General features: G+C 38.3%; 1 protein-coding gene across 1 annotated transcript; it reads right to left on the reverse strand.

The window, feature by feature from the left end:
• Positions 1-13,554: 13,554 nt before the first annotated feature.
• On the reverse strand, positions 13,555-14,104 carry LOC115726890 (GDSL esterase/lipase At4g18970-like). The gene is made up of 2 exons (XM_030656973.2): positions 13,876-14,104; positions 13,555-13,778 (listed from the first exon to the last, which is right to left on the reverse strand). Exons 1-2 carry the CDS (start codon positions 14,102-14,104, stop codon positions 13,555-13,557), a joined length of 453 nt encoding a protein of 150 aa, XP_030512833.2.
• Positions 14,105-25,284: the final 11,180 nt, after the last annotated feature.

Raw genomic sequence — 25,284 nt, forward strand, 5'->3', positions numbered from 1 at the left:
GAGTATCTTGTTCTTGTGCCCGTAGACCACAGCATGATGTTCCTTAATTATGTCGAGGACTTTTGGTGTAATCTTTCCATCAATGACTAGCGATTGCCCGTAATCATTTATAATGAAAATTTCACTGTTGAACTAATTCATTGACTATGGAGAATGATGGTTTATGGAAATTGAATATAAATCAAAAGTTTAAAGGGTATAGTGAATAAATTAACAGTTCAGAGATCACATTGCATATTGGACTAAAGTTCATAGACCACGTTGCTTTGCACATTGAATTAAAGTTCAGGAATTACATTGCACATTGGGCCAAAGTTCATAGATCATTTGTGTCATTACTCTCTTTTTTTTTTTTCAATCATGTTTCTTGTTCTTAGTACTTCTTCGGGAAAATTGTCAAAAGAGTAGAGTCCTAAACTTATTTTAATTTTGTCATTGCCAATTCAGTCATAAACATTTTTTTTTGTCTCGATTCAATCCTAAACCTTTTCTATTTGTGTCAATTCAGTCCGTGCAGTCAACTTTGATCAACCAACTCTAACATGGATGCTGGTTGGCACCGATATGGGCGCCGACATTGATGTGGATAATTATTAATAATATTTTAATATTTTTTTCATTTTTTCATTTTTGTTTCTTTCCCTTTATTCTCTCTTTCTTCTTCCTCCGTTTGCACTGAACTAGTATCCCTGTGTCAAAGAAGTCAACATAACGTGGAGGAAGAAAACCTTGATGCCGCCCCCATCGCACCGCATGGCCAACCCGACCCCTTCGATGTCCTCACCGAAGAGATCATCCACCTCATCCTTGACCACCTCGGTGATGACAACCCTCTTGCTCTCAAGTCCTCCCTCTCCACGAGTCCTGCCACCACAGGTCTTCAGACCCCTCTCCTCTCTTCAATCCCTCACCGTTACCCCTTCATTTCGCGGCTTGATCTCTTGCGCTGCCCTTACGTCAACGATGGGATACTGACCTCGTCTCTCAGTCTTGGAGCTCCACCCTCGGATCCATGGATCTCTTTGGCCCATGTTCTTCAGATGTGTAGGGCTCTCGAGCCTGGCCACGAATTGTGCAGGCCTAGTCGAGATCAAGCTGAAGAATTCAGCAGCAGCAATGATCGCCCTGATCTGGCTTGGTCGAGGCCGATCTCGTGCAGTGCCAGCGAGGCTTGCTCCTCCAATGTCCAGCAAGGTTGAGCTTTGCCTAAGCTCGCTGGTCTTAGCATCTAGCCGGTTGCCACTGGTGAGGCCATCAAAGTGGTTGGGTTGGTCATGGAGTGTGGCGACAGCGGCGGCGGTGTGGTATGCTTCTTCTATGTTATATTCTTGAGTTTCTTCGGGACACGAGTTCAGTGTAAACGGAGGTAGAAGAGAGAGAAAGTAAAAGGAAAGAAACAGAAAAAAAAAATTTTAAAATTGAAAAAAAAAAAATCATTAAAATTTGTTCACGTCGCTGCCGACATCTACCTCAAGACTGGTTGGCATCCATGTCGGTGTCAACTAGCCAATGTTAACTAGATAGATTGAATTGACATAAATAAAAAATATTTATGACTGAACTGGCATAAATAATAAATGTTTATGGCTAAATTGACAAAATTAAAAGATTCAGAATTGAAATGACAAAATTGAAAAAGGTTTAGGACTTTTTTGACAATTTTCCCGTACTTCTTCTGGTAACATCTTTACACGATGCAAGAATTCAATGTCGATATTGTGATTGCTTCATCTTTCAATATAATTATCATCTATTGAATGTTTCTGGACAGATTCGGATCCAGACAAATGATTTTTTTTTCTTTTAGTGGAAACCTTGACGGTGAGTTAAGCTTAGGTATTGTTGGCATAATCACGCCATCTCCACATTCCGATAGGATCAATTTGGAGTTACATCAAATGATTTATGGCATTGTTAATCACAGATCGTGGATTTAAAGTTCAGATATTCATTTGTTGATACCAATTTTGCGACGATCATATAATTTCTTAGTTCTTACAATCTTGCCATTTTCCTAAAAAATAATGGTGTGTATGGAAAAAAAAAGTAAGACAATATTTGAAGGTGAGAAATCTATTTATTGAAGGGTTCACTAGGACAATGATTAAAAGATATCTTTAGCTAAATCCATGTTCGACCAAAAAAAATTCTTCCTGTTTCAAGTGGGATGATTCTAGTAATGCTCTTAGCTTTTGGTGATGGGCTAGATTGCATTGCATGATAAAAGATGAAAATATGAGAGTTGTGCAATACCTGTATATGTAGTATACTAGAGAATATTTATAGATTGTAGGTGACAATACAAGGTAAAACAAAAAAGGACTAATATCTTGACTTACAATATCAATTACAATCAATTATGTATTTAGATAATCAAGGAGAGAACTACGACAAATCCCATTAGTATTTCTAACATCACTCCTTCAAATGTAAAGTGATGTAAAACAAGTCAAAGTGTATTCAGAGAGAAAATTCGCGCAATGCCAGCATATATGTGTCTTCGTGAAGGCAGCACAAGATGAAGAATTCCATTAAGCACCTGTTGTTGTCCATTAACAACCCGATCTTGTACAAAGTAACAGTTGTCAATGTACTTGAGATGCTCGTGGAAAACATAGGACCTATTTGGTTCAGCATTTGCAAAAGACTTTGGGGCTCTAAAGTCCCTTGGCCAAATGCAAATAGCAATTGGTTTGTTTTTTGCTCAACTTTGAGAAAATGCAATTACATCTCTAAAGCCCCTTAAAGGCCTTTTGCTCAAAGTACCTTAGAGGTACTTTGGGAAATTGCATTTCCGGAATGCAACTATTTTTTTTCGTTTAACTTTGTCACCTCCACTTGCCCCCAATGATCGCCGCCCACCGCTGCCCGCCGCCCACCACCGCCCACCACGGCCTACCACCATTGCTCGCCGCCGCTGCCCACCACGGCTCGTCGTGACCTACCATCACTACTTGCCGACACCGCCAACCATCGACCACCGCTGCTAACCTCCACCACCTACCGTCGCCGACTGCCGCCCACCGACCATTGCCACCCCCGCCGTCGATCGTTACCCGCCATCGCCCACTATCGCTCGACGCTGCCGACCACCGCCCGCCGGCCGCCACTACCCGCTGCCACCATCGCCCGCGACCAATCGCTAAGCATCGCAACCACCGATGGCCGCCGACCAACCATGGCTGCCAACCACCACCGCCCGCGACCAATCGCTAAGCATCGCAACCACCGATGGCCGCCGACCAACCATGGTCGCCAACCACCACCGCCCGCCGACCTAGCCCATCGTCACCCATCGACCGCCTTTTTTTTCAAAAAGTAAAAATACTTTACAAAGTTTATTTTTCACTAAACGGCATTTACGTCAAAGTTACTTTTCAATGTGTTTTTAAAATATATTTTGCCAAATACTACTTGCCTTTTGGAAAATACCTTTAGCCCAAAGATATTGCATTTTCTCAAAGTCTCTTTGCAAAATATTGAACCAAACAGGCCTATAATTACTTGCTATTGGGAAAAAATATCAAAAAAAGTTTTAAACCTATGGCAATTGTGCTAATTTGGTTCTAAACCATTTTTCCAATTTCATTACAAGCTTTTTGCATTTACGACAAAGTTTTAATATTTTTATATAATTATTTCAAATTTTCTATTTCTATTTCTTTTTCTTCTCTTTAATTTTTTTTCCTATGCTTAGGCCTGGCAATGGTCATAGATCCACCCTCACTAGTCACAGGTGATGGCCGCGATTCCCTCGCCATATGCGGTCGGGCGAGAGCACCGCGGCTCTCACCAACCCCAAGCAAGGGCGTTGCCGCTTGCAAACCTCGAGCGAGGGCTGCAATGCCCTCGCCATGTGCTAGCAAGTGTATCCAACCCTAAGCAAAGAAAAAGTAAAGAAACAAAAATAAAAAAAGAAATTAAAAGAAAATTCAAAATATTATTAGAATTTGTACACATCGGTGCCAGCGGTGCCACGTGGATAGCTAGCATCTACAACAGCATTTTCCAGGCAAGAACAGACTTAATTGGTAAAACTAGAAAACATTTAGGGCTGATTGGCAACAAAAAAAAAAGAAAAGAAAAGTTTATGATTGAGTTAACGTAATTACAATAGATATAAGACGTTTTTAGAAATTTTTTTCCGTGTTATTAAACAGCATTCCAGTTGTCATGAGGGATGAATGTCCCACTAATATGACGAACTCCTGTGTCTTTGAGTAACCATCGTAACCATAAAAGTCGGGCGACCGTCTTAGCAAGAGTACGGTATTCTTATTTTGTATTAGATTAGTAACGACGATCTGTTTCTTGCTCCATCTGGAGCTAACTGAGTTGCCCTGAAAGAAATAATGACCTATCGTTGGTGGATCATCGATCGAGCTAGTCATGTCCGAGTTAGTGGACGAGCTAAATTCGATGGTCTGCTTCTTATCTGTATTAAACAAACTAAAAGCCATGTCCAAGTCAGTGGACAACAGATGGAGGTAATGAACGAGCAACGTTCGCGAGGGCGAGGCCAACTATCGTATCTTGACTTCTACTTTGGCTTTTGTTGACACCTAAATTTTGATTTATTTTTTTAGTCATTTATTTTGCATAAAAAATTAGGAATTAATTTTAATTATTACCAAAAATAATCAGATCATTTTTCATATTTATTTTAAGCATCGTATTTCATTACATTGCATTTATATTTAATCGGATCGATGGTGAAAAATGGATTGAAATCAACGAGCAATGGACCGAAGCTCAAAGACCATAATTCGGCCAGCTAGAGAGCAATTTCGAAAAATTCATCGGGGTCTTGAGGTCTAATTTGAGCTTAAATCAGCCCATTTTAATTAAAAAAAAGTCCATTAATTAAGAAAAAAGGTTTTATGGACAAAATATTTTGTCTTCGGATCAAACTGCGATTATCCAAAGTCGAGGGATAATTTTGCAAATAATAAAAATAACACGAAACCCTAGCTCACTATTATAAATAGGTGCTTTAGGGTTCACATAGGGGGCCACGAGAGATTACAATACACGGCTGAGAAAAAAAAAGAGGTTTCGGTGAGAGAGAAGAAAATATGTGAGAGGCACGAGGAAAGACGAGAAAAATTGGGTGATCAAGCTCCCTCTAGCCGCAAGTCTTCTTCCAATGAAGACGTTGGGCCACTGTGTGCAGAGAAAGATGGTAGAAAAGGACGAAAAGGGAGTGTCTCATGTCCTTCATCACGTTATTGCAAATCTCCCTATGTTTTCTTTCTTTACTTCTATTTCTTTTGCAGAAACATCATAGTCTCATCAGCATGTCTACGGGGTCTTCTGGTCAGCGTCTGTTAGTCAAGGACCAGCGCACTTTTGATCTTTCTACAGGTCTCACAGTTTTCTAACCACCACCACCACCACGAGCACCCATGGTTGCTATCATTGCGAGCTTAAGACCGCCGCCGTCGCCGTCGCTACGCATTTGTAGATCCGAATTGCCAGTTTTCGTTCTCAACATCCACAGCAGTCCCGTTGTCGTCCGTAGATCAGTAACGAAGCCTCAATCCAAGACACGACGATCTTCAATAAGTGCTAGCAAAAATCCTCCTGTTCCTACGGTGCCATCTTTTCGGGCAGGCTTGTTGTTCTTTTGCAGGTTCTGTGCGACAATTGGAGGCTATTCGGATGAACCAAGAGGGTTCTGTTGCAAGAAAGTCCTTCATGATCAGATGACACTTTGATTATTTCTTGGAATTAATTTGGTGAACACTTGTTTTCTCATTCAGTGAACATTTGGAGCCATTGTGGACAACACTTGATTGATTCTTCACAGGTTTCCAAAGTGTATTTGATTTTCTAAGCCAGCCAATTATTCTCGCCACAAGTCAGCAGGTACTTTAGAGTCCACCCAACCGAGTCCATTCGTGCGTCACCGTCGCTGCCTCATCGACCATGAGGCCATCGTCCGAGGAGTCCGGCCAAGCACAAGAGTCCCTAGCCGATCCACAATCCACGAGTCGATCGTGATCTGCAAGCTGATTTGATTTCGTTTCAAAATTTGTAAAGAGAATATTCATTGGATAAGATAATATTACATATTTTTGAAAGGATGTAAACCCATGTGGATATGTAATTTTATCCTATAGTTTAAATTAGGCTCTTATCCGAAGGTAAGAGATTTTATTTTTGCATCTTATCTTATCTCTTTATTTTATGTGCATCTCATGTTTATCATATTTTGGTTGTTAAAATTTGCACATTAACAAACAATCTTGCCCATAGCACATGCTCCCTAATTGTGCATTGTCCCTCGGAAAATGTACATTAAATGCAAGATATGGCTTCGATCTCGAAATTCGATTGTGCCCGTACGTGTGAATTAGACATCATTCCTAAATAGAATTTCAAGGTTTGCCCTATATATATATAGGGACGACGTAACTCTATAATATATTCACTTGCTAGCCCCAATCTCGGGGAATGTTGTGAATTAAAATCAGATTTTCGGAATTAAAGGTGTATTATGGGAAAATTTGTTTATTTTTGTTCAAATTTTGTGTTTTCCTCTTTTCATTAAATTCCCAAAAAATTCCAAAAAGATGACACCTTTTTCTTGAGTAAATCACATTTTTTTCATGCTTTTTCATGACATGAATAACATTTAATATAAGTTGGGACTTTGAGAAATCAATTTCTAAACTATAATGAATGTTTTTTCACTTCAGGGTAGTTTTTACCTTTATTTTTCATAAATCCGAAAATACATGAGAAAACACCAACAACAACAAAAAAATCATTCGCATTACATATTATATAGTTGTACGTCATATTTTCCATGTCATTCATATTTGCCACGTCATTGTGCCATGTCATGCATTCTACCATGTCATCTTGTCCCGTCATTCATGCATGCTTCATATTATGTTGTAATTGCCATGTCATTCTTTTACGTCATCGCATTTCACATGTCATATAGTTAATTTACATTAGCATTGCATTTAATAAAGAGAAAACCCTAAAAAATTAACTCAAATCACCCATCAAAGGATCTTAATGAAAATTGGTACCAAAAGGATATTAATTGAAAATTTAATGTAACCAAGTCCTCGAACTCATAATATCTGGTTCGTAGAAATAAAATAGTTCTCCCACTATTTTATTTAGATTTCTTATCAACCTACTTTAAATGATTACTTGTGACTCCAAGATAAATCTTTGCATGAAATTGAACTTGAGTAGGGCTTGGGAGAGTCCGTAATAGGTTAGTTGAATACAACCTAATAATCCATTAACCTGGAATTTTCTAATTTTAGGTCACGATAGCTTGTCGAACGGATTGAACAGCACTTAAGCAAAGGAAGGAGTAGGCGAAGTACACCTTGAGTAAATGAGGCAAGGCGCGTTCAATTACACTCAAGCACCAGCGATGGCTTGTGGACAAACACAACTCCGGGTCTACTCACACTCGCGGCAAGTCTTGACCTTGGTATGAGGGGAGAGAGAGGATAAAACAAGGGTGAGCCTAACGGAAGTCTAAGGGAGAGTGGTTAAGAAAAGAAACAAAAGGGGGATATGTTCACTGAAGGTCTTAAAACTTGTCAATAAAGTGCAATTGAGTCCTAAAACTTGTCAGAGCAATTTAGTCATAAAATTTGGATGAAATGTTAAGAAGAATGAATTACCACATGGATGTAGGTTTTGTAGAAATTTCAAGCCAAACATACGTTGGGAAGTCCCACTTTGGTGGTCTTAAATCGTAGTTTTTAGATTGGTTCACTAGAGTAAGGGTCGGCTGAAACATTCTTGTAGAAATGCAAATTCAGGGAGCTACATGAGCCATATGTCGTTAGAAAATAGACTCAAAGATGCTTGTTGTGATGTGACCGATGTCTAGCCTGCAGTTCTCCAAGTTCCATTGGCCTTTAACCAAGCAGGAGAAGCCGGGCAAAGAAAACTGAGTAGAAGTTCTTTAACTCTAGTGAAAAAAGAAAGTTGATGATTTCATGAATATCACTGGACTATCCTTTCTATATAAACTGTGATCGATAGGCTATTGATACCCTAGATCTAGAGGCAAGATTTCAATTTAGAGTGGTTCCAAAAAATAACTGAAAGACGGCTACAACCTTTCATCTAATTGGCTACATAATTTGGATTGTGGATCATGGAGGCTAATTCCAACTTCTCTGTCAGCCAAAAGCAAGCCCCATCTATCGGTGTGCTCTTTAGTTTGGCTACATACCTACCTCCATTATTTATCTTGACTATTATTAAATTCTTATCTTTTTTAGTTTAATTATAATCTCCATTATTCATTTTTTTTATGTTTTTATAATATTTCAGAGATATAGACATGGAAACCCATTGACCTAGAGGCTTGTGAAACTCCATGCATATTCTAAAAACCAATAAAAAATCAAGCTTCGGCCAGAATACATAGTCCCAACTCAAAGTAGTTTGTATATAGTGATGAGATTCGAACAAATAATCTGAAATTTACATCCTTTTTAGCGCATGACGTCCTCTTCATGTTGAATGTCACCGAAAACACAAGTTCTATTATTTTCTATAGTTCCCTTGTTACTGTCCACTAGGCACGCGAGCATCTTCTGTTTCTGGTCATCCCTAGATTTAATGTCATCGTGTAAGACGCGGAGCGAACATGTGCGTGTTGGGGTTCCAAGTTTGAGGTACTGCCAGGGCGATCGCCAATCTTGAGCCCAGCAATGGTTGTTGGGTCGCTCAAAGTTGAACAATCTGAGTAAATGGACTAAATTGACCCAATGGGCCCGTCCGCAACTTAAGAAACTAGGATTAGATTTTTCGAACTTGCATTAGGGCATCTCTTGAAAGTATATTTTTATTAGGTCAATTATCGGCGCAAAACATGTTTCACGCAGTTAGTTGGATGACTGGCATGTAGAAGAGTTCGATTGCAAAACTAACCCCAAGAACAAATATTATTCATCCAACAATCAATGTGGAAAGTTCTATACTGGTGATGGGCCTAATAATAATTTGAATAGTATTTTATCATAACAATAGTAAGGCCGAAGCAATTTACTAGTGTGCTAGGAAATTTTTGCAATTTAGGAACCGGAGATTTCTTGTTTTCCTATTAACAGTGTGTAAATTTCTCTAGGTAAAGATCATAATTATAGATAAATGGCTTGGACTTAACTGGCTTATGGGGCTTGTAGGATGTTTTATGAGCGTTTGAATAGCCAAATTCTATGCTTGTGCTCTTGGATTGTAAAAAAAAAAAAAAATCTCCTCTTTCCATGTTAAGTAGGTGTATCAACAGTTTGGGCTTCTAAAATACTTGAACCGATGCCAACATGTTGGTACATGTGGATGCGCGACTAGAACCATCAAGTACACATTTGGTACATGTTTGTTTAGGGGCCGAGGCCAGTCCCTAATTTTTTTTTTGCATTTAATTTCTAAATAATTAGCCAAAATTTTTGCACATAAAACATCCGACCACAACTTGGGTTCTTAATTCAAACATGCAGTTAAACTTACCTTAGGAACCGCAACTGATGGATTATGGGTTGGTTATGAAACCAAGTAAGACAGGGTAGTCTAACATACTTTTGTCAATTGGAGATTCAATGGATACGAAAATTTGATTTTCAGCAGCTTTTCTTTTTATGTGAAAGCGTTTGCATGCAATCTTTTTGTCAATTTAGCATGAAACCACTAACATGTAATAATGATCATGCACGATGCGCAACAATAAAGTAACATCCAATATTCGAATTTGTAAATAAATTACTGGAAATTAAAGAATCTGGATGTACTAAGCAAAGCAAATCCTCACTATCGTCCATCGCAATGAGGTTTTCTGCAAACTATGACTCAGGAAGCAAACAGTTAATGATATGATGTATGCATGTGTTATGAATCTCAATGGCGCCAAGCTAGGCACTTCGTCGATGGACTGGAGCTCGGGCGTTGGGGATAGGGTCATGGGCACTGGTCTCGAGCATGGTCACGATGGGCTCGGGCCCAAACGCCAGGAGCTCAAGCCTTGGTATGGAGCCCAACCTTTGTAGATCTAAGTCCGACATCCATGGACCTAGTTTCGACCTCGATGGACCAAGGAGTCAGCATTGGGGAACCGTGTCATGAGCATCGGGGTCTTGGGCCCCATCTCCATCACCTATGCCGAACCTCGATGGGCCCAGGGGCTCGGGTTCGTCAAGCTCGAGTGTGGAGTACTCATGGGGTCTCGGGCTCAGCTTCTGTGGACCTGGGATTGGTGCTAGTGCTCGGGTTCTCAATGCCATTGCTAGGGTCCATAGTGGCCCAGCCGAGTCCATAGAGGTTAGGCTCGGACCTCGGTGTTTGTGCTTGATTTCCCCACTACTCATGCTTGAGTAAGAGTAACTAGCGCTCACATAGTATATCTTTTCGAGAAAATAAAAGAAAGTTTTCCTCATCAAACTACGAAAAATATTCTCAAGTTCATTTTCAGGTTTAGCCAAATTTCGAAAAGTACAGTCATTTTCCAAAAATGACTTTTGGGAAAATACTTCATAAAAATGTCATACGTATTCATAAAATCAACAGCGTCTTAATGCATTGGTGAAGTTCATGTGGATATTCATAAAGAGTTTCCAAACCCGTAGCGAAGAAAACATGGCAAAAGTTCTTTTCTCTAGCATTGCCGGTAAGAAAAGAATCGGTGATTCCATCAATATCAGTTTAAAAGAAGCTGATGTTTGATGGGGGGAAAATACGTTTCATGACACATATGAACATACATGAACTGTGATAAATAGGCTTCTGACATCCCAAACCTAAAGGAAGATTTCAATATAGAGCGGTTCCGGAAAGTAACCAAAGGACGGCTATCACGGAGGCCAAGAACTGTCTTTAGTAAGCGAAAAAGCAAGCCCCACCTATTGGTGTGCTATTTAGTTTGGCTATAGCGTATATGCCAACTTCCATAATCATCTTGACTATTCTCTTTGTTCATTCATTTTTCTTCTTCACTATTCATTCTTCATTTTCTTAATATGCTAGGGGCATAGACACGTAGACTCGGTCACTTAAACTTATGAAGCACCCTACAAGCCTTATGAGCCAATTAAGTCTAAAACTTAGCGGTATGAGATACAAACCTGTAATCTCCTATTCCTAAATTGAGATGCTATCGATGCCCTAGCCAACTATGTTAATCCTCAGTGCGTATAAGTGAATGGCCTGGACTTAATTGGCCAATGAGTTTTGTATAATGCTTCATAAGCTTTTCAGATAGTATGTCTGTAGGCTTGTGTCTTTAGATTATATACAAAAATGAAAACCTATTTTTGCATTTATGGTCATGGGACAATCTCTCCTAGGAGTACAAAACTTCAACATGATAAACAGGTGGAAAAATTTTAAATAAGGGATTGAACTACCATCATTTTCTCAAATAAGGTTATGAATTAGACAATTTTCAAATAAAAGCTTGAAGTGTCACCATTTTTCTCAAATATATGCATGAAATGTCCATATAAGTCTCTCACTTTCCAACTGGTCAAAGGTATTTTCATCCTTTACATTATTGATTTTTCTTCCTTTTCCTTTTTTTTGTTTTCTCCTTACTTTTCGCCCATGGCCGGTCTCAAGTAATGGCCAGCCATCGACAATGCTTGGAGAGGGTTGGGCGAGGGGCCAAGGTACCCCTCGCTTACCATAGGAGAGGGACGGCCTCACCTAGGCAATGATTGACGAGCCCTCGCCAACTCTCGATGGTCGCAACAAAGAAAAAAAAAGAAATGATAAAAAAAGAAAATAATACATAATAAATAATGTAAGATTAAAATTATCTTTCAATAAAAACTCCTTAACCGACCAGCAAAGTGAGACCCTTATTTGAAACTGTCATAGCCACTTTAGACCTTATTTGAGATTGATATAGCCACTTTAGGCCATTATTTGAATAAGGTCCATTTCAGATCTTATTTGAGAAAATGAGTATACGTTAGACCTTTATTTGTAATTTTCCTTGAAAGAAGTGGATCTTCAAACGTTTAATGGGAAAGGTACCAAAAAAGCCCTAAACCTATTGTATTGGCACTAATTCAATCCTAAACCTTTGAATTGGATCAATTTAGTCCTGAACTTTTTTGCATTAGTACCAATTCAGTCAATCCAGCCAATTTTTAATATTATTTTTTTAGAGGTTAATTTTTAATTATTTTTTTTTCTAAATTTTAGCTTTGGCTTATAAGGGTTGTTGGCAGCCCTTACAAACAGCAGGGGCTGATTGGCAGGGCCATCGCAGCCTTGATGGAAAGTCAGAAGCCTGTTAAGAGGAGAGAGAGTTCGATGATTGAACCTCGATCTCCACCAAGCTTGGTGAATGCGAAAGGACGAAATGAGAGAACCCAGAATGCCAGGGGGACGAGGCCAAGGGGCTAAAGGGTCACATTAGGTCTAAAAGAGAGACAAAAATGAAGGACACCCTCCTCCCGTCCTCTTCATCTTCCTCCCTTCACACACTTATCTCTGTTCTTCGCTATTAGTTCTGGGGCAAATCGATTCATCTCTCCTCCGCCTCACATCTCTCTATTTTCACTCAGCTTTTTCGAATCTCTCTCAAGGCGGCCCTTGCCCAGATCTAGTAAGGGCTAGGTGCCAAAGGCCGGCCAAGTCTAGCTAGCCCTTGCACGGGGCCTGGTGAGGGTTGGGTGGCAATGGCCAGCAAGGGCTAGCCAACCTCTGCACAGAGGCTGGCGAGAGCTGCTTGCGAATCTCGCCGACCGAAGCTAAATTTCATAAATAAAAGAAAAAACAATTTAAAAATAATTTTGTTTACAAATTAATATTAAAAATATTCACATCGGCGCCGACCGTCTTTTGTGGCATCGCCGACATTCACATCAGCGATGCCCATCAAAATTAGCCGGATGGACTAAATTGATAACAATACAAAAAGGTTAAGGATTAAATTGATTTAATTAAAAGGTTTAAAATTGAATTAGTACTAATGCAATAGGTTTAAGAAAATTTTGGTACTTTTTCCTTCAACAAGGTGTGACTGCATTCATTGACCCAGTAGGTTACATCACGATCCAAATGATCTATTTTGTTTCATTATGCTTAGCAGTTATTCCCTTTGGTTTCATTGTGGGAGCATTTTAGGCAAATTTTCGTTGTTTTGGTCTACATGGCTGTGCATGTTCTAATTTTCCTTATATAATGGTGGTGACTTATCGTTATTTTGAAAGATTTTGCATGAATTGTTAATCAATGTAGGTTATAGGTATTTAATGACGATATCTAGATTGACCCCCACTGCCGATAGATATTCCCCACAATCTCTAGTTTGTAAGTTATTCGAACTATCAACTAGCTAATCTAATGGAAGAAATTCCTTAAAAAACCAACTTGCGCAAACACTCAAGGCGCAAGGATTACGCGAGAAATTCCAAAATGAAATATCCTTATAAACGCGATATATTATTATTTCATGACTTTCATTTGAAAATTCCAAAAAAGGGTTGTTATTGTGAGCCGTTATTTCATGAAATGAAACGGCATAATGAAACTAGAAATGGGAAGAAACAGAGAATCCCAAGGTTAGAGCCTGGCTAGTTGGGAAATAGTGAACGGGTAAGTGAAGAATTCAGCTTCGTCGCTGAGCAGCTTTCTGGCAATGACCAGATTGGCGGCTTCAGTGACATGGTAAGAGTCCCAAAAGCAGTGCTCGTCCCTGTTCTTGCGTGGAATTTGGTTTCTAGGACAAACGATCGAACCACGCTTCCTTCCAAGCCCACAGCAAGCAGTTGTGGTGACTTTGAAGCCTGAAAATTAACATCATAAAAAGGCTTGTTCACCTGAACGGTTTGACATCATTCCAGCACCAGAAAATCATCCGAGAAACGTAGATAATTTGGATACCATATCGCGAAGGATTGTCTAGTAATTCATGAGAGATAGCGTAAGCATTCAGATAAGTGAATTTAGCATTGGGGAAGTTCTCGTTCAAGTAACCGACAAGAGGTTTACGCTTCTCATTGAATGTCCGAATAGAGAAATTGATGTGGTCTATGCACTTCGAAAAGGTTGGAGGACTAAGTGCCAATGCATATGGTGCGCACCCAATTAAGTTTGCCCCCACTAGGATCATCTTCCTCGTATCGTACTTGTACAATTCCTGTAATACAAGGTACAATCCTCTAAACGGTTTTGATTTAATACTTTAGTCGTGAAATAAGAGGAAAAGACTAGATAGAAGTTCAGGAAATTGAACATGGTGAACTTTGTTTCCCTTTTAATTTGTTTGCGGCAATTGTGATATTGTGAGGCTAATTAAACAGATATGGCAAGGTAGGAGTGAGGTAACGATAACCAATTCTAAAGTACTTAATAGAGAACAAATAAATAAAGAAAAAAAAGGATATATAACTTGCCTTTATCTTTTGATAATATGTTCAACGAGAAGATTGGCATATAGTTCCGGTGTATATAGCTGTTTGACATCCGCGAAAAGGTAGTAATTTGCGAAATCGTTATTGCCAATGTCGACATAATATAGACACTTGCTTAGATGAGATGTAGCTCTCTTTTATCTTAAAATCTTCACCATTTCTGAGGATATGTATCCGTGATGCCTCAGTTGATCAGTAAATGTTGTTATATTTCCCTGTAAGAAAGGACACATAGGAAGAACATATGCGCAATCAACAGTGGACCCAATCTAAACAATTACATACTCAGGAAACAAGAAACTTGACCAGGTACTTGAATAAACTATACCAATTGCTTCCCAGTTTTATCAAGAATTCCAGCACCACCAGAGGCATAATTGACACCCCGAAGTATATCTCTACCAGTTGCATTTGCATATGGAGGGATAAAGTTGTGAAAGCCCAAGAATTGCTCTGCAATGACAAATTAATGCTAGATGAGATTATGCTTACTTTTCACTCCACTTACATTTGAAAATTAGCAATAAAGTAGAATTAGAGAATCTTTGTATTGCACACGTCTAGTTTAAACTTCTTTTCTGGTAAAATTCTTCTCTTTCTGAAACAAGAACGTTTTATACCTCTCACCTTGACCTCCAATATAATGATACCATCAAGAAGCGCTTTGATTTCCTAGGATGGCGACCCAATTCCGACCGTTGGTGAACCTTCCTGTTGGTCCGTCAGGAAAATCGACCCCATATGGCACATAGTTACCTTTAGCAGTAGTATTGAGGTTGTTGTTATTGCCGTTGTCGTTGAAGGAGTCCCCAAACATGAAAAAGCAGGGTAACAATGGCTTTGCGACGAGTTGCTTGAGGGTTAGCAATAACACAAACGTAAACAACTTTTGGTCGGAATGAAATGCCATAGAAATTTAATCAAACGAGTAGGAAAAGTGTGATCCGGCAACTGTATGTGTCGGAAAAAGCTGAATGTGAAGAATTTGGTGAAAGATTAGCAAGCTAAGATAAGATAAGTAAAGAAGCTAAAATCTATGAGTTGCTATATATATGGAGAAGAGTTGGAAAAATTTAGGGGGAAAAACCTCAAGGTTTGATTGGGGTGTCGAGGAATTTCCTGCTTGAAAAATAGGCCTAACCCCCTAAGAAAATTCTCAACTTTACGTCCAATCCCAATTTTACTGCAAGCTCTTTTTGTCTCATAGAAAATCCCAAACTTTATGTCCACTCCCAATTCTGCCCTAAACTCTTTTTGTCTTATAAACCACCAACATTTACTTGAGTCCCAAATTTTCCCCATTGATCCTCCACTCATAATTACTGTCTAACAACTAAGAGATGGAAAACTCCCGAGCGCAAGCTATTTGAATGTCCCGAGTTGGAGTTCTCTAACCATGAGAGATGGAAAACTCTTGAGAACGAGATAGTGAAAACTGAGCGCAAAAACGAAGATCTCAAAGTAGGATGAAAGGAAGACTCTCTTAGGAGTAATAGTAATTGAAGAAAGCCAAACCTAGTTGCCCTAGTTTTTATCCAAATTTCATATCCAAGTATACATCATATGGACTTGGATATGAAATTTGGGCAAAAGCTAGAGCAATATTGTGGAAATACCGTGCATAATTCCTAAGGGCGATTATGGAGGGTTAACGGAGGAGCCGATATGGGACCAAGCAAAAATTGGTATTTCTTTTTATGAGAAAAACAGTTTAGGGTAGAATTGAAACTAAACCTAAAGTTGGAGGTTTTGATTGAGGCAAAAGAAAGTTTAGGATAAAATTGGGACGACAACTAAATTTGAGATTTTTTTTTTAAATTATTAGGCCCTGGTAAATAGGAGATTAATTGTTCAAATATCACTCGTGCAAACTCTTTCAGATCAGAATGACTTGCATGAGCCAAAGGTCTTTTGGACTTGGTTCATGGGGCTTGAAGGTTAAACCACTAGCATCCCTTTCCTGGAGAAGATTCCTTTTCTTGACAAGGTGGCAAAAATATGTATTGAGAGAAATATTACTAATACGGGCAATTTAATCAAGCATCAAAATTTGGCCAAAAATAAATAACAAGCATTAAAAGCTTTAGCCTCTAGCGTTAGCACGTCGAGTGATTTCAATTCAGAAATTAGAGGTCACCTATTAAAATCTTACTCTACTGCATGCAAAATGCTCTGGTTTAACGCCGTCTGCACAGCCCAAAGAACTGGACTAAATCAATTCGGGGTGCTTGCAAAATATTCCATCATTCTTCAGGCCTTCTACGCTTTTGGCCCTAGATCGTCTAAAGCATCAAAAGCTTATGGACAAAAAGTGAGAACATAAAGGGTTGACAGTGCCTTGTTCGGGTTATTTTGATTCTGCGATCCTTAAAAATATGTGTCGGGTCTAAGTTTGCACGAGTGTCGGATCATTTATATGGCATGGTGATAAGGGTCGGTTGCATGTTCTTTCAGCCATGATTCGTGTCTGGGTGCCATTCGGTTGGAATTCATCAGTCTGAATTGTCAACCTTTGTTCTACTTACCATAACTACTTTGATTTTTAACATTTGGGAATGATCATACAAATTTGCAAATACGAGAAAACGACCGAGAACATTTACATTATTTCGAAAATAAAAAAGCGGAAATAGCCAAAGATTTACTTTTAACATTTTATGTAATTGATTTTACTGCATCTTCTGCTTGTCACTAACCTCACTTTCACAGATATCAAACCATCCATCTCAACTTTATATTTAAAAATGGTTTTGTAAAGATAGATATCATATACTATTTATGAGATGCACATGTTGGATATATACTGTTATATAATCAAACGTGATGAATTCTCGCACAATTTTTTTTTTTATCATTATAATATCAACTTGATTTTACTCAAATTATAATTTATTGATTCGGTTAAAATGTTGCAGGGAAAGATTATCACGCATGCGCAAAGTACTTCATAGGTTCCGCTCCATCGGAGTAATAAGGCCATTATGCTTATTAATTTGTCGAAGAGATGAAATAGGGTCGCCTGTTAGGAATCGCACACCGAGCCCAAGAAAAATAATCCTAGCAAACAATTCACACTAGCAAAATATAATAAGGGCCTCGGGGCTTTAGGGCCTAGGGGCTTGGGGCTTTGAGGCATAGGGCTTGTAGGTTTAGGGCTTTAGGACTTAGGGGCTTAGGGTTTTGTGAGTTTAGGATTTAGGGGTTTTAGGGTTTTGGGGGTTTAGGGTTTGGAAGTTTTTGGATTTTAGGGCTTAGGGTTTAGGACTTTGGATTGTACTTAGAGCTTAGGGCTTTGGGTTGGTGCTTACGGCTTATGGCATGGGGCTTGGGGTTGGGCTCAGGGTTTGGGGTTTTGGGGTTTAGGATTTGGGGCTTAGGGCATTTTAAGGCCTAGGGCTTATAGCTTTTTGGGTATAAGGGCTTACGGCTTCGGGGTTTTTTTAGAGCCTAGGGCTTTTTAGGGTTTAAGGTTTCGAGTTTAGGGATTCGGATTTCGGGCTTGGGTCTTTAGGGCTTGGGGTTTTCGATTTGGGGCCTAGGGCTCGAGGCTTAGGGTTTTAGGGTTTTTTGGCATAAGGGCTTGGGGCTTGGGCTTGGTGTTTAGGGTCTAGGACTTAGGTTTTGGGATTTAGGATGTTTTGGGTTTTAGGATTTAGGTTTTAGTGTTTTAGGATTTAGGGTTTGGAGTTTTTGGGTTATGGGGTTTAGGATTTCAAGGTTTGGGGTTTTAGGGTTTTGGAGTTTACGATTTTAGGGTTTTGAAGTTTAGGGGTTTATTTCAAGTTATTATTTTTTATTACATTCACAATTGATTATTTTGCTTAATAACGAAAGGGCTGCCTAAGAAGTGACCCGGTCAATGTGTTATACGACCTAGAATTGTTGTCCAATTAGATGTCTTTCCAAAAAGAAAAAACAGTAAAGTTGTTGTAATGGCTTTTTGTCAATGCTTTATTTTAAATGATTGATTTTGATTACATTCACAACTGATTATTTTGCTTTAAAAAAGGGGCTACCTAAGAAGTGGCCCGATCAATGGGTTACACAATCCCGAATTGTTGTCCAATTAGACGTCTTTCCAAAAAGCGAAAACAATAGAGGTGTTGTTATGGTCTTTTGTATGTGGTTTATTCCAAATTATTGATTTAGATAATATTCACAATTGATTATTTTGCTTAATGAAGAAAGGTCAGCTTAAGAAATGGCCCAGTCAATGGGTTATACAACCCCGAATTGCTTCCCAATTTTATGTCTTTCCAAAAATAAAAAACTGTAAAGGTGTTGTAATGGCCTTTTGTCAATAGTTTATTTCAAATTATTGATTTTAATTACATTGACGACTGATTATTTTGTTTAATAAAGAAGGGGCTGCCTAAGATGTGGCCCGGTTAATGGGTTACGCAACCCCAAGTAGTTATCCAATTAGATGTCTTTTAAAAAAAAAACAAAAACAATAGAGGTGTTGTAGTGGCCTTTTGTCAATAGTTTATTTAAAATTCTTGATTTTGATTGCATTCAAAATTGATTATTTTGCTTAATAAAAAAAGGGCTACCAAAGAAGTGGTCCAACCCCAAACTATTATCCAATTAGATGTCTTTCCGGAAAGCAAAAACAATAAAGGTGTTATAATGGCATTTTATCCATGAGTTATTACAAATTATTAATTTGGATTGCATTCACAACTAGTTATTTTGCTTAATGAAGAAAGGCTACCTTAAGAAGTGACTCGGTCAATGGGTTACACAACCCCGAATTATTGCCCAATTATACATCTTTTCATAAAGCAAAAATAATAGAGGTGTTGTAATGGCCTTTTATCCATGTTTAATTCCAAATTATTAATTTTGATTACATTCAGAATTGATTATTTTGCTTAATGAAGAAAGGCTAGCTTAAGAAGTGACTCGATCAATGGGTTACACAACCCCGAATTGTTGCCCAATTATACATCTTTTCAAAAAGTGAAAACAATAGAGGTGTTGTAATGGCCTTTTATCCATTTTTAATTTCAAATTATTAATTTTGATTACATTCACAATTGATTATTTTGCTTAACGAAGAAAGCCCACTTGAGAAGTGGCCCGGTTAATTGGTTATACAACCCCGAACTATTGTCCAATCAGACGTCTTTCCAAAAAGCAAATAAAGATAGAGGTGTTGTAATGGCCTTTTGTCCATGGTTTACTCCAAATTATTGATTTTGATAACATTTACAACTGATTATTTTGTTTAATGAAGAAAGGCCAGCTTAAGAAATGACCCGGTCAATGGGTTACACAATCCTAAATTACTGCGCAATTATATGTCTTTCGAAAAAGAAAAAACAGTAAAGGTGTTGTAGTGGCATTTTGTTAATGGTTTATTTCAAATTATTGATTTTGATTACATTCACAACTGATTATTTTGCTTATTAAAGAAAGGGCTGCCTAAGAAGTGGCTTGGTCAGTAGGTTACACAATCCCAAAGTATTGTTCAATTAGACGTCTTTCCAAAAATAAAAAATAATAGAGGTATTCTAATAGACATTTGTTCATGGTTTATTTCAAATTATTGATTTTGATTGCATTCACAACTGGTTATTTTTCTTAATAAAGAAAGGTTAGCTTAAGAAGTGGCCCGGTCAATGGGTTACACAGCCCCGAATTACCTCCCAATTATATGTCTCTCAAAAAAGCAAAAACGGTAAAGGTGTTGTAATGGCCTTTTGTTGATGATTTATTGCAAATTATTGATTTTGATTACATTCACAACTAATTTTTTTTGCTTAACAAAGAAAGAGCTGCTTAAGAAGTGACTTGGTCAATAGGTTGCGCAACCCCAAACTGTTATCCAATTAGGCGTCTTTTCATAACGGAAAAACAATAGAGGTGTTGTAATGGCCTTTTGTCAATGATTTATTTTAAATTATTGATTTTTATTACATTTAGAATTGATTATTTTGTTTAATGAAGAAAGGCCAGCTTCAGAAGTGGCCAGATCAATGGGTTACATAATAGAGGTGTTCTAATAGCCTTTTGTCCATGGTTTATTCAAAATTACTAATTTTCATTACATTCGCAACTGGTTATTTAGCGAAACGAAGATAGGCCAGCTTAAAAAGTGGTCCAGTCAATTACACGTCCTTCCAAAAAGCAAAAAATTGTAAAGGTGTTGTAATGGCAATTTGTCAATGATTTATTTCAATTTATTCATTTTGATTACATTCACAACTGATTATTTTACTTAATAAAGAAAGGGCCGCCTGAGAAGCTACTCGGTCAATGGGTTATACAAACTTGAGCTATTGTCCAATTAAACGTCTTTCCAAAAAATAAGAACAATAAAAATGTTGTAATGGCCTTTTGTCCATGATTTATTCCAAATGATTGATTTTGATTACATTCACAACTAGTTATTTTGCTTAATGAAGAAAGGCCATCTTAAGAAGTGGCCCTATCAATGTGTTGTACAACCCAGAACTATTATCCAATTAGACATCTTTGCAAAAAGCAAAAATAATAGAGGGGTTGTAATGGCCTTTCGTCTATGGTTTATTCCAAATTATTGATTTTGATGACATTCACAACTGACTATTTTGCTTAATGAAGAAAGGCCAACTTAAAAAATGGCCCGGTCAATGGGTTACACAAACCTAAATTGCTACCCAATTACTCATCCTTCCAATTACAAAAACACTAAGTACACAAACACATTCACTCTCGGCAAAATGAAAGCATTCGCATTCGAAACAAAACATCGCTATAATCATTCCTCACACGAGAACTTCCCAGACCCTAACCACAACAACGTCTATCCATCGCCAAACACTTAAGCTCAAACTATCCCCCACTAGATAATTCAATTGAGCGAAACTAAAATCCCTATATTATTACGACGATTACCCCCATTGCACCGTGAGTGACTCGTAATCCCAACACTCCTTGGGACGAATCACGTTCACTTTAGCGTAAGCCCAAGCTTTGGACATGATTGCGAGGTCCCCCAAACACGAGATCTCGCTATCACGGACGGAGGTGAAATCGTTGCCGAGGATGCACGCGCTACAGGGAGATGCGCGACCGGTGCACGCTAGTAGGAGGTGGAGGTGGACGAGAGGCGGTGCGACTTCTCGGAACGTCCTTCGCTCTTTTCGCTTCCCCACAAAGGCAGAAAGACGGACGACTCCGTCAAGACTAGGATTCCAACTGAATTCAAAATTGCCTTTTGAATTTTCAGATCTCTCAATCTATGAAGATTTTGATTCCAACGGCTAGAATTCAAGATCCCTCGATTAAAATAATGATTCCAACAGCTGAATTCAAAATCCCTTGATTAAATCTTCATAAAATTATCTCATGGATTATTCTGTAGATATAATGATCATTCGTTTCTTTCTTTTTTGTTATAATCCAATCAAAATTTATTGAATGCTCTTAATTTTTAGACAATATTCACTGATTCTTCAAGAACCAAAAAAACAAATAATAATAATAATATAAAGAAGGAGAGAAAGAGATAAAAATGAAAAATACAAAAAAGATTTGAGTGTGGGTGAGGATGATACCATCCATCTATTTCCTTAACGGAGAGAACGAATTCTTCTGAAAATGAGCAAATACTTTGAAATGGTCCACTTTATCGTTGTCATTTTCACATACGCGTAGCGCGTGCAAAAATGCTAATTACTATATTATTGTTTTCCTTCCAATTGCTAACACCTTTACTGCAATAATTGGAAAAAAAAAAAAAGTGCATTGCGAGCAAGCCAAAAAGTTACTCAAGAAGATCCTACCTGTACGCGGGATTGTCAACGTCGAAGGACGGTGGAAGAACCATATCATCAAAGGAACAGTCACAATAGCTAGACCTTCACGTAAGAGTTTTCTTAATGTGTATTTATATTAATTGAGATTGTAATTTACCATTTTACGAGATTAATTTACCATTTACGGGATTGGTCTAATAAGGTAAGATATAAGGGTTATTAATCAGTCTAATGTGGATCTAGCTTGTGTGGGCCGAGTTCAACCTTACCCGTGATGAGAGGATCTGGCTGGAAAATCTATAAATAGCACTCAACTCTCTCATCTAGCCCTAACGAACTTATAAACAACCTCACATAAAGAGCGCATACGGATTAGCGATATGAGGGGCTATCCCATTGAGCCGTAGATGCCGAGGGCGATAGAGAAGAAGTACTTGAGTTTTGGAACGTCGATATTCCGTCTCAAGAACGATGGATTCCAAATCAAGTGCACAAATTCATTTATACCATTATTGTGTTTCTAAAATTTTATCTATGTTGATCCTATCCAAAGCTCAAATACTTATCCTCTAACACCCTCTATATGTCTAGCTCAATGAGATAGCCCATCACATTGCCAATCTGTATGCACTCTTTATTTGAAGTTGTTTATGAATTCGTTAGGGTTAGAAGAGAGACTTGAACGCTATTTATAGAGTTTTCGGCCGGGCCTTTGGGCCGGACTCAACTCGACCCACTCAAGTCAAGTCGTCATTAGATCGGTTAATAGGATTATATCTTACCTTATTAGACTAATTCGTAAACGGTAAATTAATCCCGTAGAATGATAAAGTACAATCTTAATTAATATAAACCCATATTAAGAAAGGGGAAATGAGAGCATGACGGTGCTATTACTTGTACGAGAGTAACGGCATTGTTTTCCACCACATATTTTTCAAAGGAAACCGGGTGAATTATTTACCCGGTTCCTTGGGAAAATCATATATCCCACTGGGCGGATTTGCTGGCCCATCGAGTGGGATTACTCGTATTAGACAAAAAAAATCAGCCAAAATAAAAATAAGGGAATAGAAAAGAAACATATTAACATTATTAATGGTAGATATTTTTAGATTAAGTGAAAAAAAACTTATCTAAACATCTTTATTTTAAGAGAAAATAAAAGGAACATTACCATTAGCAGTAGCACCATTGCTGTCGCGACCTAAAAATTGGAAAACTTTCTTAGGTTAATGGATTATTAGGTTAGTTATTCAACTAAACTAATACAGACTTTCCCAAACCCTACCAAATCACAACCTTGGTTCATTGTTCAAATGATTTTAAATTTAGAGTCGCCACTAATCATTTTTGATAAGTTAATTAGAAATCTAAATAAAGTATCGGGAGAATATTTTATTTCTACGAGCCAGAGATTTTAAGTTCGGGGACTTGGTTACATTAATTAGAAATTAATGCCCTTTCGGTACCTCAATTTTCATGAAAAATGTTAAGTTTGGCAACTTAAATTGATATGCCCTTTCGGTACCTCGATTTTCATGAAAAATGTTAAGTTTAGCAACTTAAATTGATTTGACTTGATGTTCAGAAAGGAGCGATCATTTTTAGATTTTTTCTTATTTAATGAATGCATGAACATGAAACAAAACTATACTAAATGACATGAAATGCTAAGTAAAACACACAAAAATGCAAAACTATCCTAGCATGCAAAATTTATCTAACGACATGTTTTAACTATATGCAATGACATGAATTACTTGGGTTCTAAATTACATGACACGGCAAATAATTATGCAATTAATTACCTAAAGATGCAAAAAACTATGTAATATTTGAAAACTATACCTAGCCCAAGTAACATTAAAATTAAATAACCCAAACGTGCAAATTAACTAATTTAACCTAGGATGGATGATCCTAAACATGGTTTTCTACATAACATACGAATGACAAAGCATGATGACGAAGCGAATATGGCATGGCAAAAAGCGACATATAATATGCAAGAAGTGACATGGCAAGATATGTTATGCAAATATGTAACATGCGAAAATGATGATATGATAACCACGGGGGACGCAGACAATGACATAGCAAATAATATGTCATGCAGAGAGTATGACATGACAAAGACGATGACATAGCAAAATGAGTGTGACAAATCATATGGCATGTCAAAATATGCATTCTAACCTATATGATATGCAACATGATGACGTGTAAGCATGCAACGTGCGAAAACATGATGACATGCAAACATGACATATGAACATAAGATATGCGAAATTGTTCCCGCTCTTAAGAACCACGTGGTTAAGGTTGTCCAAGATAAGGCCTTGACCTTCAAAGATGTAGATGATACCTCCCGCAACAGGAGGATGCAGGCCATCTGGGGCTGTTCTACTTCGGTTTTTGCCTAATCGGGGGCTGTTGTACAGTTTTCGGTTTTTTCATCTATTTTGGCTGCTGTTTTGGTCTTGTCCTTTCGGACTGTGGCTCCCTGGAGGTCCTTCTCCCCTTGTTCCTTCTAACCCGTGTTCCCCCGACACCCCTGCGCCCGTGGCAACATTAGTGTCCCTTCGGGGGGAAGGTTGTTTTGGTCGGATCCCATCTTATAACTGTGTGCTTTTGTTTAGTCAATATACTTTTTACCTTTACCCAACCAAAAAAAAAGAAAGTGGAACCTGATTCTCGAGTCCTCTGGTTCTCGGGAACACGCGGCCACGCCAATGAAAATTTTCTTCACCCAGATGATCTCACTGGAATCTGACAAGGAAGGAAAAAGTTAGACACCTCCTTGGCGTTTTGCGAAGGTCAATGGCCAATTCCTCCTTTGTTGGATACTAGACGTGGCTATAAAAGACCACTGATGACACAATGTATTTGATTCAGCACTTGGATATTCTTCATCTGCGTCTTGGTGCAGATTGAGGTCGTGAAGGAAGTCGCTCGATCGCCACTTCTCTCTTTCTTACCCCTTTGATTCTGACGTGTGTCTCCCTGTTTTGTGCCCTCAAAATTCTGCCGTGTGTCAATTGTGTCTGGCCTCTGAATTTTCAATCCCTCTTTATCTTTTCATGTGCTCGTGCACTTGTGGTAAGTGAAGAGATTTATCGAAATCGAATCAG

This window comes from Rhodamnia argentea, chromosome 3, assembly GCF_020921035.1.
Source record: "Rhodamnia argentea isolate NSW1041297 chromosome 3, ASM2092103v1, whole genome shotgun sequence".
NCBI classification, from domain to species: domain Eukaryota; kingdom Viridiplantae; phylum Streptophyta; class Magnoliopsida; order Myrtales; family Myrtaceae; genus Rhodamnia; species Rhodamnia argentea.

Excerpts from the sequence above, each read along its gene's own strand:
- LOC115726890 (XM_030656973.2), bottom strand. The coding sequence starts at position 14,104 with ATGATCCTAGTGGGGGCAAACTTAATTGGGTGCGCACCATATGCATTG. Across the intron at positions 13,779-13,875 it reads AGACAATCCTTCGCGATATG|GCTTCAAAGTCACCACAACT; the intron begins GTATCCAAATTA and ends GTTAATTTTCAG.